The sequence below is a fragment of the Rhodamnia argentea genome, chromosome 1 (genome assembly GCF_020921035.1).
Source record: "Rhodamnia argentea isolate NSW1041297 chromosome 1, ASM2092103v1, whole genome shotgun sequence".
In the NCBI taxonomy this organism is placed as follows: Eukaryota; Viridiplantae; Streptophyta; class Magnoliopsida; order Myrtales; family Myrtaceae; genus Rhodamnia; species Rhodamnia argentea.
The window spans coordinates 24,390,320-24,405,356 of record NC_063150.1 but is presented as its reverse complement, the minus strand read 5'-3'; the positions used below and the strand labels follow the sequence as shown (position 1 = coordinate 24,405,356).

The 15,037-nt window shown below is 40.5% G+C and overlaps 1 protein-coding gene across 1 annotated transcript; it reads left to right on the top strand.

Moving 5' to 3' along the window:
• The first annotated feature begins 8,743 nt into the window (after nucleotides 1–8,743).
• LOC115753618 (primary amine oxidase-like) lies at nucleotides 8,744–15,028 on the top strand. Its single transcript, XM_030692305.2, has 6 exons — nucleotides 8,744–9,152; nucleotides 9,713–10,149; nucleotides 12,073–12,457; nucleotides 12,572–12,685; nucleotides 13,397–13,935; nucleotides 14,680–15,028. Exons 1-6 carry the CDS (start codon nucleotides 8,799–8,801, stop codon nucleotides 14,873–14,875), a joined length of 2,025 nt encoding a protein of 674 aa, XP_030548165.2. The 5' UTR covers nucleotides 8,744–8,798; the 3' UTR covers nucleotides 14,876–15,028.
• Nucleotides 15,029–15,037: the final 9 nt, after the last annotated feature.

Sequence of the window (15,037 nt, the reverse complement as noted above, 5' to 3'; positions counted from 1 at the left end):
TGCAAATCCATTCTCTTCTGTGAAATCATCAAACTTTAAGCACCATTGTCCCGTAGCTTGCTTTAAGCTATACAAACTTTTCTTCAAGTGACATACCATGTGCTCCTTACCTTTGACTTTAAACCCTTTTGGTTGTGCTATGTATAATCCTTCATCTAGGCCATCATGCAAAAACATCATTTCTACATCCAACTCTCGAGGTGAAGATGCCCCACCGCAACTATACTCAGCAGAACTCTGATTGATGTCATTTTCACTACTGGTGAAAATATGTCGAAGTAGTCAATCCGTTCTTTTTGAGAAAAACCCTTTACCACAAGCCTCGTCATGTATCCGATATTATCGTCTGCTTAATTTTTTTTTTTTCATCATATACATCCACTTATTTAGCAAAGCCTTTTTTACTAGTGGGCAACTCGATCAACTCTCAAGTTTTGTTTTGATATAATGAGCTTATCTCGTCCTTCATAGAACACTCCCATTGCTTATGAGATGTGTCTTTCTTTGCCACATCATAAGTCTCCAACTCTCCTGAATTTGTATATAAGACAAGGTTCAGAACAGTGTTGGTTGATGGATAAAAATTACCTTTGATTTTCTAACACATGTAGATCTCTTCAAAACAGGTACTTCAGGGTCGTTAGTCTATGATGTATCACTACATTCCTCTTGAACTGCTTGCTCATTGATTATAGATTCATTTGGAACCTCCCCTTCAAGTGCACTATGATCTGCTGGGACCATCTTCATGGGCATTGTGTCTATCTCAACATATTTTGGTTCTACTATTTTCTCATGCTCTGTCCGATGATGCTTGTATATCTTTTCTTCATGGAATATTACATTGCAATTGTGAACGAATTTGTTATTCTCATAATCCAAAGCCTATAGCCATACTCACCACCGCTATATCCGACAAAGATGCCCGTTTGGGACTTGACATCAAGCTTCTTTCTATCCTCTCTGTCAATCAAAGCAAATGCAATACAACTAAAATTTTTTAAACAAGAATAATTAATCTTTTAACTTGACCACTGCTCTTGCGGTATTCCTCTATTTAGCGCACTAAATGAACTCCCGTTAATAAGATAAACAGCTGCATCAACTGTAGCAGCCCATAAAGTGTAGCGGGAGATGCGCATATAGCCTCATGCACCTCGTGCGCTCCAAATTAGTCATATTCATTCTCTCAGCTATACAGTTCTCTTGAGAAGTTATAGGAATAATCTTCAACCCGTGTATGCCTTCCCGATAACTCTATTTTATATAGAGTTTATTTATTATTTAGACTTAATTTTTGCTTACTTTCAATTGAATTTGATGTCTACTTTATTTATTTTTAATTGATTTTGTAGGTAATCCGATCTTCAGCCATGCAAATTTGAAATCAAGGAGAATCAAGCTTTTCTTGGGGAGAAATTCACATTCCAAGCTAAATTAGGAGTTTTATTATTGAGAGAAGTCTATTTTTGGGAAGAATCTTTGATTGCAATCCTATTCTGGTGTGATCAAGATTTCTTTTTTTCAAAACAAGAAGATGGCCATATGCAGAAAAAAGAACGTGATATTTTTTGAAGAAGAGAGGTAGAGGAGACGTTCACATCATACGACGTTGAGGGTTTTGCTTCTATTCTTCCTTTCAATGCCGGATGTCAAGTGAAGAAGAAGAAGGCGAATTCAAAGTCAATCCTTGATTATTCTTGGTGAACTTATTCTAGTTTTTCATCATGTTTAGTTTATTCATCGTTTTTAATTTAAGTTTCATTATGTTCTAGACTACTTCTTGTTAGAGCTACGATGTAGCTTAACTATGATTGATTAATTTTCTAGACTCGTTTATGCAATTTTAGAATTCATATGTGGGAGTTATATATCATGTTCTTAATGCTTTTAAGTGTTTGATCACCACTTGAATGATTTTTGTTGCATGTTTGAGACCGAAAGGAGATTCCATGCGAGTACTTTATGATATATAGCCATGAATTCATTATAGATAGAGATATCTTAAGTTTTTGTGTGGTTTCGGTAGTATGTAAATCGAGGGTGGTTTATTGAATCCGGGAACGTTCATAGATCTTACTGCGTTTGGATTTACTTAAATTCACATGGAACAAGTGTGGGTTGCTAAATCCAAGTAGGGTCGCTATACCGGACCAAGGATAGTGATTTAAATTAAGAAGTTCTACCATCACACTATGAATTCAATTTGATTGCATGACGAGATTGGTTATTTAATCTTGATTGGTTAAGTGAAATCGGATGCTCTAACCTTTTTTTTATCCTTAATAGAAATACGTTGTTCTTTGCTTCTTTATATTCGAAATTTCTACGTTTAGTTTGTGCATTCTGCCTTGGTTAATTTATTTTTCTTTAGAATTTTGATTCCTTCATTAAATTTTTAATTGGTTAGATAAATTTGAGAATTGTTCACCTTTAGTAAGTAATTTGATTGATTTGTCTACAATCTCTGTGGGAACGATACTTTTATTCATCACTTTATTACTTGTTCGATACGTGCACTTGCGTTGCTAATCAAGAGAACACTTCCCAGCTCAAGTATTCTACAAATTCATTGCTCATGTATTTACCATCATTATCAGATTTCAGTGCTTTAATTTGATAACATGTCTCTTTCCTACCATGGTCTTCCAATATTTGAACATTTCAAATACTTTTGGCTTTTCTCTAAGAGCATAGACCCGAGTCTTCCTTGTTGCATCATCATTGAAAGTGATAAAATATATCTTATCACCATAAGAGATTTCTTGAGCCGGTTCCCACACATCAATGTGAACCAACTCTAGCTCTCGCCCTTTATTCTGTCGCCCATTCAATTGAAAATTAATTTCTTTTTGTTTTTTATAATGCAACTCTCATAGAAATCTAATTCAACTCTCTGCAAACTTGGAAGCAACTTTCTTTAGTGTAACAACTTTGTACCCTTTACATAAATTTGTCCCAAACGATAATGCCAAAGAGTATAAAAATTACTTGTAGTCACTATAGTTGTAACCATATCACTAATATTGCCTCCTTGGAGGAGGTAAAGTATACCCCGTACGCTTTTCCTTTGCTACTACTTTTGTCCATAAGGTTATTTTCCACTTTTTGCATTCAAAAGTTGTCACCATACCTTCTTGGTCAAGTTTACTAGTTGAGGTCAAATATTTCTTCAACTCCAGAACATGTCTATTTCACGCAAAACTAGATATCCTCCACCCAAGGTGTTCAGAATCACATTTCCTTTTCCAACAATTGGACACATGTGACCGTTTCCCATAACCACTTGCCCGAAATCTCCGCTGGCATAATCAATAAATATGTCTCTTTCCGAGGTGTAAAAAAGAAGCACCGAAGTCAACAAACCACTTATATGTCATCAAGTCAAACCATGTAGAAAAATGCAAGTTCTCTAGCAAAGGTTAATCGATAACCACATTAGCTTCTTGATTCTCATCCCGTTGCTTCTTTTTGTAGGCCTCATACTAAAATCTCTAGTATCCGGTCTGGTAAAAAAATTAACACTTATCTTTTGCAACCTCTCTCTTCCCCTTGATTGTGACCTACCATGCCCGCTGACTTTTCCTATACTTTTACTCCTCACATGGCTCTCCACTACTAGTGCCGTCAAAGACGTTGGCGCCGAAACCTTATCTGCACCTGAAACTTTCCTTTGCATTTCTTCATCCATGATGCTTCTCACAACATCATTTAAAGTCAAATCATCTTTCGCGATACTCGAAATTTCCTGCACTATGATGTTATAGCTTTTCGGAAGGGGTCTAAGGCAAAAATTTGCTCCCAACACTTATGCCAACTCTATTTGATATATTGTCTAAGAAGGGTCTAAGGCAACCAAGAGTGCAAATGTTACGTTTAGACTAGATCATTTGGCAACCCAACCATAGCCATAAGTATGGTGCAAGACGACACTTGCTTATATACTCACTACAATTTCTCATAATTTAGACAACAATTGGTGAAAAAGTATAAAAAAAAGTTATAAATTTATTGCATTGGTACCCATTTCATCCTAAACATTTCAATTGGATCAATTTAATTCTAAACATTTTATTTTTTGATTTAATTTTTTTTCTCTTGTACGACCCAACAAGTTGGTATCAGCCTCAAGCTGGATTTGATTAAATAAATAATCTGTAAATGTCTATCTCATTTAATTCACTTATTAATTGCATGTCACATTATTCAAAAGAATAAAACTTGACGCTCCTTATTATAAAAGTAGGATTACTTCTGTTCAATTTCGGTGAGCCTCATTAGTACACTGAAGTTTTAGAACTTATCACAAAAGTGTGTTTGAGTCCTAAAACTTAAAAAAATGCAATCAAGTCCTAAAATTTGTCATGAAAATGTAATTAAATCCTAAAAATTTCAAAAAATATAATCAAGTCCTAAGATTTGTTAGGTTAGTGCAATTAAGGCCTAAAACTTGTTATATTATTACAATCGAGTCCTAAAACTCACTAGCATTTTTCGTTTGTCAAGTTAGATGGAGTGAATGGAATGAATGACTTGATTGTACAACTTGACAAGCTTTATGAATCGATTACACTTTTTGAAAGTTTTAGGATTTGATTGCACTTTTTAGAAGTTTAAGAATACAATTGCACTTTCATGACAAGTTTTACGATTTTAAGTACACTTATCCCTAAAAATGCCATCATAAGTACTTATGGTTTCATTCGGAATTGCTTCTTCAATATGGTGCCACATCAGATCAACTGAACGCCTTTTGAAAACACGCAAGAGATTGGGTACTTTCACGGGCGTACCATCAGAACTTGTGTAGTAACCATCGAAGAAGGCCGTATCGGCCGGGCAATGAGCGAATGGCCCTAAAGACACCATCCGCTGGCCCATGACATAGTCGCCGGTACAGTGAGCTTTGTGGTTGTACCACTCTTCATTTGGGTTCATGGACGGTATGAATACCTCGATAATGAATCCTCTCTATAATACTGGGCGATGTTTCTACATCTCTTGATTGAAGATTGATGCTAGAGAGATTACTGGCCTCGCTCAGACATCGAATCCAACATGAAAGATTTAGTTTTCCCTAACTAATTGTAACACTACAAAAAAACAAGGATTTAGCCTCAAATTTTGCCACAAAAAATTGACCAAAATTCGTCGCTAAACTGATTTGCAATGAAAATTAGCGACGGAAAAATATTCGTTGCCAATTCAGCGTCGTAAAATTTAGCGACGAAAAAAAAAAATTTCGTGACTAATTAGCGACGAATTTTGCGACGAATACCTATCCGTGGCTAATTAGCGAGGAATAAGTTTCGTCGTTAATTGGCCACGAATTTTGCGACGAATTACCCTCAGTGGCAAATTAGCGACGAAACTTATTCCTCGTTAATTAGTCACGAATTTTCCCACGAAAATAAATTTCGTCGCTAAATTTAGCGACACCGGATTAACCATGAATTTTTTTTTGTGGCAAAATTCGTCGCAAAATCCAATTTAGCAACGAATTTTTATTTTTGTCATATGATAAAATCATTTCTTTTACTTTTCATTTTTAAATTTAATTAAAAGAAAAATTAATTTCTGCAATTTATATTTAACATTGATTAAGCACTTAATAATATCACGGTTCCGTAGGAGTCGGCGGGTTCCTCGGATTGGGTCAACTTAACGGGTTCGGGTTGCGAGGCTCACGATTCCACGATCGGCAGCATCTGGTCAATGCGCCACGGACGGCTAGGGCTCGGATATTGGCTGGACAATGGTACCGGGGCTGTTGGGGAAGATGGCGCGGCACGGCGGGGCTGCTAGCTCGCGGGTCGGTACTTGGGCCTCGCGGATCTCAGAGCTCCCGAGGTGAGGGTCTCGGGTTGATGGCGGCTAGAGAGGTGCGGCCGGGCCGCGAGGTGAGGGTCTCGGGTTGCAAGTTTCGGGTGACGGCCAAGCGGAGCGGTGGCTACGGTGGTTCGGGTGGGCGTCGGGCTCACGAGCGGGGAGCTCAAATCGTCGTCGCGGTGGGCTCGTCGTCAGATTTGTGGGTCTCGGCCAGCTCACGTGGTTGGAGGTGGCTGGGTAACGGTGATCGGTGGTGGCGGAGCTCGGGAGGAGGAGGGTCGTGGGCGAAGGTCCCAAGTTTACGGTGACCGGGCGACGATCTCACCGGGTTGCGGCTCGCGCGAGGCCCGTTGGCCGTGAGGTGTGGGCGGCAACGGGAGTGGACAGAGGGTGGTGGTGCAGGCTGTAGTGGTCGGGTGGAGGTGGGTCACTCGGCTGAAGAAGAAAAAGAAAGGAAGAACAAGAAGAAAAAGAAGAAGAAAAAGAAAGGAAGATAAGGATGTCGTACCAGCAGATGAAGACGTCGTACAAGCAGGAGAGAGAGAGAGGGCAGGAGGCTTTTAGAAAGTAACGCCAAAAGAAAGATTAATAAGATAAGAGAGAGAAATGTAGCGACGAAAAAAATAATTTGTGGCTTATTTAGCGACGAACAAAACAATTCATCGCTAATTTAGCGACGAGAAAGCTAATTTGTCACTAAATTAGCGACGGGAAAAAAATTCGTCGCTAATATTTTCCTTTTTATTTTTATTTATATCATATTAGCGACAAATAATACATTTCGTCGCTAAATTAGCAACGAAATTTTTTTTTTGTTGCTAAATTGAAATATTTTCTTTTTTATTTTTACTCACAATGCTAATTTTGTGACAAACAAAATTGTTCATCACTAAATTAGCGATGAAAAAGTTAATTCGTTGCTAATTTTAATATTTTATTTTTTACTTTTATTTTTATTGTTAGCATATTAGCAACGAAAAACGAATTTCGTTGCTAAATTAGCGACGACAAAGTTAATTCGTCGCTAAATTGAATATTTTATTTTTTTATATTTATATAAAATTAGTGACGAAAAATATGATTCGTCGCTAATTTTAATATTTTCTTCCTTATTTTTATTCATAGTGCTAATTTTGCAACGAAATCAATGTTCGTCGCTAATTAGCGACGAGCGGCAATTTTCGTTGCTAAATGATAGCAACAAATTAGTGACAAAAAACGTGGTTCGTCGCTAATTAGTGATGAAATAGGTTTTCATCGCTAAATGATAGCAACAAATTTGTGACGAAATTTGGTTTTTGTCGCTAATTAGCGACCAAAAACATTGCTTGTCGCTAATTATTTTTTATTTTTATTGTGATTTTTATTTATATTGTACTAGCAACTCAGAATAAATTTCGTCACTACCTTAGCAACGAAAAAGGTAATTCGTCTCTAAATTGACCATTTTCTTTTTTATTTTTATTTCTATCATATTAGCGACGAATAATACATTTTGTCGCTAAAATTAGCGACGAAAAGAATGATTCATCGGTAATTTTAATATTTTCTTTGTTATTTTTATTCAAAGTGCTAATTTTGCGACTAAAATAAAAGTTCGTTGCTAATTAGCGACAAATGTTGATTTTCGTCGCTAACTTTTAAGAGAAGAATTTGCGACAAAAAAAGATATTCGTCGCTAATTGGCGACGAAGCCTATTGTCGTCGCAAAGGATATTACGACGAAATATTTTTCGTGGCTATTTTCGTCGCAAATTAGTGACGAATTATTTTTCGTGGCTATATTCGTCTCTAATTAGCGACGAAATTTTTTCTGTGGCTATATTCATCGCTAATTAGCGACGTATTTGTTTTCGTGGCTATATTCGTCGCTAATTAGCGACTAATTTTTTCATCGCTATTTTCGTCGCAAATAGCGACGAATATTCATTTTGTCGCTATTTTCGTCGGAAATTAGCAACGAATTTTTTCCGTCACAAATTTTTCGTGGCTAAATCCGTGTTTTTTTGTAGTGTAAATGCAAACCAAAATCAAAGACTCATATGATGTTTTTTGACTTCCTTTCTTTCTTTTGGGGTTATAACACAGTATAGACACTCAGACACAGCGTCAAACAAAATGGAGTACGGCCATCACCGGGGAAGGTAGCAGAGTTGAGTAGCAGTGGTAGTCATCTCAATGGCCTGTGGTGGCTTCAATACGTGTGGTGGCGGTCATGGAGGTTGAGCTTGTGGGGAGAGAGAGACAGAGAGAAGAGGGGGAGGGGGAGGGGGATTAGGGTTTGCTCAGCGAGTTCCGCCCGACAAACTAGCCACTTGATGCATGTGTACATATCGCTTCTGTTATCGTGGTTCTTTGGCGCAAACATTAAGACAACCCTCATACAAATATCAAAACAGGACCGGCAAAGATAAGCCATATCTACGCATCAAACAAGACCATTAAGATCCCAACACGTGCATATCTACACGTGTAACAAGTCTTACCCAGAATTCCCTAGTTTTGAAATTTCTCCAAAGTAGATTTGTCTCCCTATTTAAGGATGTTGATGCATCCCCAGGACTCCACGTGGAACAATGGCTTCCACTTACAGAGTCTTGCTCTTCCTCCTTCCATCCCACTCTTGTCCTCGTCCATCTCACCAGCCTCGTCCCGGCACGAACACCCGCTCGGTCGGTTGACGCCCGCGGAGTTCTCTCTGATTCGACGTGCGGTGATGAGATCGTACGACGCATCGAGTGGAAATGTGACGTTCCACATTAAGACAACCCTCATGCAAATATCAAAACAGGACCAGCAAAGATAAGCCATATCTACGCATCAAACAGGACGATTAAGATCCCGACACGTGCATTTCTACACGTGAAACGAGTCTTTACCCAGAATTCCCTCGTTTTGAAATTTCTCCAGAGTAGAAGTGTCTCCCTATTTAAGGATGTTGATGCATCCCAAGGACTCCACGTGCATCAATGGCTTCCACTTACAGAGTCTTGCTCTTCCTTCTCTCCATCCCACTCTTGTCCTCCTTCATCTCACCGGCCTCGTCTCAGCACGAACACCCGCTCGATCCGTTAACGCTGGCGGAGTTCTCTCTGGTTCGACGTGCGGTGATGAGATCGTATGGCACATCGAGTGGAAATGTGACGTTTCAATACGTGGGTCTCGACGAGCCAGATAAACCTCTCGTTTATTCATGGGTGTCGAACCAAGCTGATAAGATACCCCCTCGTCGTCGAGCCTCCGTGGTAGTGCGGTTCCACAAGGAAACTCATGAGCTCGTCGTGGACTTATCGAGCCGTCAACCATCCGTCGTCTCCAAGCAGGTTCTATTGGAAAATCGATTATGACCCTCGCTCGCATTTGATTCATTTATCAACTTCACGATTGAGATTCATTACCCACCAACCGTTTTACTTTGGAGAAATGATAATTGCATTCATAGGACCCTTGACCTTAACGTGTGATAAGCAAAGCAATAGACGGTCTTGAAAAATAAGGCTCCAGATTCTTTTAGAAGTGCGTTATCCAATGTGATCCCACGTGCTTTACTTGATCTATTAGAACTGAACTTTATGTTAATATGTGGTCACTACTTTCGATTATGGATTTGCTAATGGCATCTAAACAAATTTCGTGGCTTAATTTTTTTTTTTATCATTTTTCATTATGGACTCTCATGCATGCATGTTGTTAGGTGCAATCTTTTTCATCTTCTTATTTCTTGCTCCTCCTCAATTTCCCCTCTTCCAAATCAGTTCTCTAGATTCATTCTGCTTGATAAAACCAATCACTTTTGTTGCTTTATGCATGAGTTTAGATGGATCCATCGAATTATTTTTCTTCTTTTTTTGAGTCATGACAAACGTAATGCGCTTTCAAACAGGTTTACCATGGACATGGCTTCCCTCTGCTCACACTAGAGGAGCAAATTGCTGCCAGCGATTTACCTCGGACGCATGACCAATTCATACGATCCATCGAAAAGAGAGGCCTCGACATGTCCAACGTTGTGTGCTCAGATTCCTGTGTCGGTTGGTACGGAGAGCAGAGAAGCAGGAGGGTCTTGAAGATCCTTGCTTTCTACACGAACGGCACAGCCAACTTCTACATGAGACCCATCGAAGGCATAGACATTGTGGTCGATTTGGATTTAATGAAGATAGTGAAGTATCACGACCGCTTCACGACGACCGTGCCGACGGCGGAGCATACTGAGTACCGCCTGGAGAAGCAGCACCCTCCCTTCGGGCCACCTCTGAAGGGCGCGGCCGTCGTGCAACCTCATGGACCGGGCTTCGAGATCAAGGGACATACTATCAGGTACTTGATAAAATGCTAAGTTATTTTACTTTAATCTTCGTAAACCCTTATTTTAACTCTCACCAAACAAATGAATAACGTACGATTCGGTTGAACTTTCAGCATAACATCGTTAGAGGCTGGAAATGAAACGGAAACTCGTAAGTCAAATTAATGTCGTACACGATTTATTACAGCGAGTTTAAAACCAGTCGAAAGGGACTTGGACTGGACACAGTTGAATTGGAAACCATCACGCGAGTTTGTCAATGGACGTAGTCTTTCTTTTGCTAAGAATTGCACAAAAGAAATATCAAACTTGATAGCAACAAGGCCATCGAAATCCATGTCGCCATTTTGGACCACTTAGCTGATATTTGATACACGGACTTGGACATAAGAAGTGGGGCTAATAATCTCCTCCACGGAAAAATTATTCAAAAAATCCTAAATCTATTATATGGTAGCCAATTCGGTCCTAAATCTTTCAATTGTGCTAATTTACTCCAAAACCTTTTGATGAGATACCAGTTTGGTTCTAAACTTTTCAGTTGTGTAAATTTAGTCCCGATGTTTTGCCAATTTAGTTCTAAGCCTATAGTGGCAGAAAGGACTATAGTGACAACTTATCGGGGAAAATTATTTTCCTCCCCTGCCCTTCAGCTTCCCCTTCCCCGTTCTACCTCCCCCTTCCCCTTCTCGTTTCCATTTTCCACCTCCAACAGGTCCCCGAGCCGGCAACCGGCCAGTGGATAATCGGCGAGCCTCTCGCCGGCCTCGCCATGGCCGGGGAAAGGCTGACCTCGCTAGCCCAAATCGGGCGAGGTAGAGCCTCACCATGGCCTGGCAGGCAAGGTCAAGCCTCACCCGGCCATAGAGAGGCCGGCGAGAGCCTCGCCGAGGTCCGATGAACACGTAACCATTAGTGATGTAGATCGGCGCGGCTGCCCTTGACATGCGGACCCATGGCGGGGGTGCGCGGGTGACTGCGGCTAGTAGGTGCGGAAACGAGGCGAAGGCGGAGACAATGGGGTTGTGGAAGTAGACTAGATGTTCGGGTTCTTCTTCAATGAACTAGCGTAGTTGAAGTAGAAGAATAGGGAAGATGAAACCGAAGAACAGGGAAGGGGAAGCGGGAAGCAAAAAAGGAACTGGTGTAGTTCTAGGCTAGCGAGGTCGGCCTTTCCCCGGCTATGACAAGGCCGGCAAGAGGGTCACCGGTTGTACTCTGGCCGGCCGCCGGTTCGGTGACCCGCTAGAGGTAGAAGCGGAAGGGGAAGGGGAAGGGGAAGCTCTAAAGGGAAGGGAAGGGGAAAAAATAAGAAAAATAATTAAAAAATTAAAAAAATTAAAATATTTGATCACCGGCTGGCCGATTTCACTTGAGTGCCGGCCACTCAAAATTTGCCGGATGGAATGAATTGATACAATTGCAAAAGGTTTAGGACTGAATTGACAAAAAAAAAAAAAAAAGGTTTAAGACCGAATCGACACAATTGCAATAGGTTTAGTACTTTTTTAGTAATTTTTCCCAACTTATCAAGAATTTTTAGGACTAATTTGGCACAATTAAAAGGTTTAGAACTGAATTGGCAAATTATCAAAATGTTTAGAATTATATTGGTACAATTGAAAGGTTTAAAACTGAGTTAGTCGTCGTACAATAGGTTTAGAACTTTTTGGACAATTATTCCGGTCCTCCATCAGTTGCGCAATGTCCTGTCTTAATCTTATCTACAAATATTCGCCCATGGAATAAGTTGAAGGACGAATAATTAAGCATGTCACCTTGGCACCACGGAAATACGCAGCTAACGAGGAGCCTCCATTAGCATATCCTTATCAAAACACACTTACGGGAATTTACCATAGAATAATATACTGGAGACATATACACATACAGGCCGTTGTCGCAATTTAATCAAATCGTTTGTCGTGGCGCAGCTGGGCCAATTGGAAGTTCCATCTAGGGTTTGATGTCCGAGTCGGCCCGATCGTCTCATTAGCATCGATCTACGATCTCGAGAAGAGTAGATATCGACAGGTACTGTATAGAGCCTACATATCCGAGGTCTTTGTGCCCTATATGGACCCGACCGAAGAATGGTACTACAAGACCTACTTCGACAGCGGAGAATTCGGGTTCGGATTGTTCTCGGTGTCCCTCCAGCCGGGGGCGGACTGCCCCGAAAACGCGGTGTTCATGGACGGGTTCTACGCGCGCCAAGATGGTACCCCTGTGAAGATACCGAACGTGACTTGCGTGTTCGAAAAGTACGCAGGAAACATCATGTGGCGTCACACTGAGAATGAAATTCCGGACGAGCCGGTAAGCGAGTCTAATCGCGAATGCTCTGCAATCCTACGGTTTTTGGTGCTTCCAATCTTTAGGGTTCAAGGAAAAATTTTGAAAAGTCTAACGTTGGATGAATTTTCTCAGATAATAACAGAGGTCAGATCCGACGTGAGCCTGGTGGTGCGGTCGGTGTCGACGGTCGGAAACTGCGACTACATTCTGGATTGGGAGTTCAAGCCAAGTGGAGCCATCAAATTCGAGGTCTGTTGTTGAATCTTCAAATTCGTGGATCAAAAGAACAATCATTGGTCGAATTTAAAGTCGTAAATTGGAAAGTTCAAGCTGTTTCGGGGGTGTTTTGTCAAATTTAAATCTATGATGCGTCCAATTCTGGATCTAATTACGTAGAAATCTTTCCTTTTATGAGGCTTTTCAACGTAGAAATTTCCACATGTGGTCGGGGGTATGTCATTGTCAACTCGCAGCCGCCTTTTTCTTTCTTTTGATCCATATTTCTCATCTTCACACTGTCACATTTTGAGGATCATACTAACGGAAGTCTATGATTTACGATTTAAAGTCTATGTAAACATCATGACAAATCCTCGCGCATGGATTGATATCTAGCCTCAAGTCAAATCGTGGAAATTGATGATTGAAAAGGGAAATCATCATACTCTAATTAATGTAAAATTTTATTTGAATAATGTCACTTGAAGTTAGATGATGTTAGATGAATACGTATTTTCATGTTCAGTGTGGTAACATAATGTCCGTAAGCTTTCCTTATTTTTTTTAATTCCTTTTTAGGAATGTACTGCTTTAGTATCTCATGCCAAATTGCGCAATTTAGAATTTTTCATTGAGCTACATTGCTTCACATGTACATGTAAATGTCGTCTATTCAGCTTCATCTAAATTAATCAGCAATTTCTTTGTCACTTCGTATCTTGATGCCAAATTAATCAACAGGTCGGACTGACTGGACTGCTACAAGTCAAAGCAATGAACTACACTCACGCCAGTCAGATAAAAGAGGATGAATACGGCACGATGGTCGGAGCAAACACCATCGCTACCCACCACGACCACTTCTTGACCTACCATCTCGACCTCGACGTCGACGGAAGTCCGAACTCCTTCGTCAAGACCAGATTGATCACGAAAGCCGTGGCCGATGATAGCGTGCCGAGGAAGAGTTACTGGACCGTGTCGAGCGAGACGGCGAGGACCGAGTCGGAGGCGCAGCTGCGCTTGGGATTGGAGCCGTGCGATCTCGTCGTGGTCAACCCCAACAAGCGAACCAAAGTCGGGAACGATGTCGGGTACCGCCTCATCCCGGGGCCGATCGCGAGCCCCCTTCTGTTCCGTGACGATTACCCGCAGATCCGCGGGGCTTTCACCAACAACAACCTGTGGGTGACTCCGTATAACAAGAGCGAAAAATGGGCGGGAGGCCGATACGTCGATCAAAGCCGAGGGGATGATACTTTAGCGGTTTGGACCAAGCGGTAAGTTTTGATTGATGTGTATTTACGTCCTTTACTAATCACGATATCAGGGTTGAAGCAAGAGGTAACTTATTCGGTTTCAATGTCTATGGGTGATCAATTGAATAGCTGATCAAGTTTTGTGGTGAGGTTAGGAGACAATTGCATAAACATCAAAGGGTTAGAACCTGATTGCTTTTTCCAGAAAGTTTGGAACTGGAAAAATCACCAAAAAAGTCATAAGCCTATTGCAATTGTGTCAATTCACTCCTAAACATTTTTTTTTGGCCAATCGAGTCCTCAAACTTTTTGTACTTGTGCCAATTCGGTTAATCCGGCCAATTTTGGCCGGAATCGCTGACATAGACATTGACCGTTTGGTGACCGGCTAAAGGAAAAAGGAAGAAAAAAAAATGGACCAAAACAAATATTATTTAAAATATTGCACGTCAATGCCAACCGTGTCACGTAGAATAGTAGATGTCTTTGTCCGGCCAATTTTGGCTGGATGGACTGAATTGGGACAAAAAAAAATTATGACTCAATTAGCAAAAAAAAAAAAAAATCGAGACTTAATTTGCATAGTTATAATAGGTTTAAGACTTGTTTGGTAATTCTCCCTTTTAGAATTGGTTTCCATGGAATCTGTACAAATCATTTATAATATCACCACTATTAATCCTTTCTCTGTCTATTGCGCATTGCTGCTATTTATCTTAATGACAAAGGTCGATTCATTTCGTCTCCCGTATTTTGATTATGCAGAAACAGGAAGATTGAGAATGAGGACATCGTCCTGTGGTACACGTTGGGCTTTCATCACATCCATTACCAGGAGGATTTCCCGATCATGCCGACACTAAGCAGCGGTTTCGAGCTCCGGCCGAGCAACTTCTTCGACAGAAACCCGGTGCTCAAAACGAAATCCCCAGAACCTGTCACTCCGAGCTGCAAACACTAGAGATGACCCTTTATGGAACTGGAGTGATCTTAACAAAGGGACCATAGAGATTGTCAAATTTCAGTGCTTTAGCGCATCCTTGATAAAGAATGTCAGTGTAGCATGTTCGCAGATGTATGGACTAATTCAAAGTTTACTATTCAGTTTACCTTATAAGGAAAA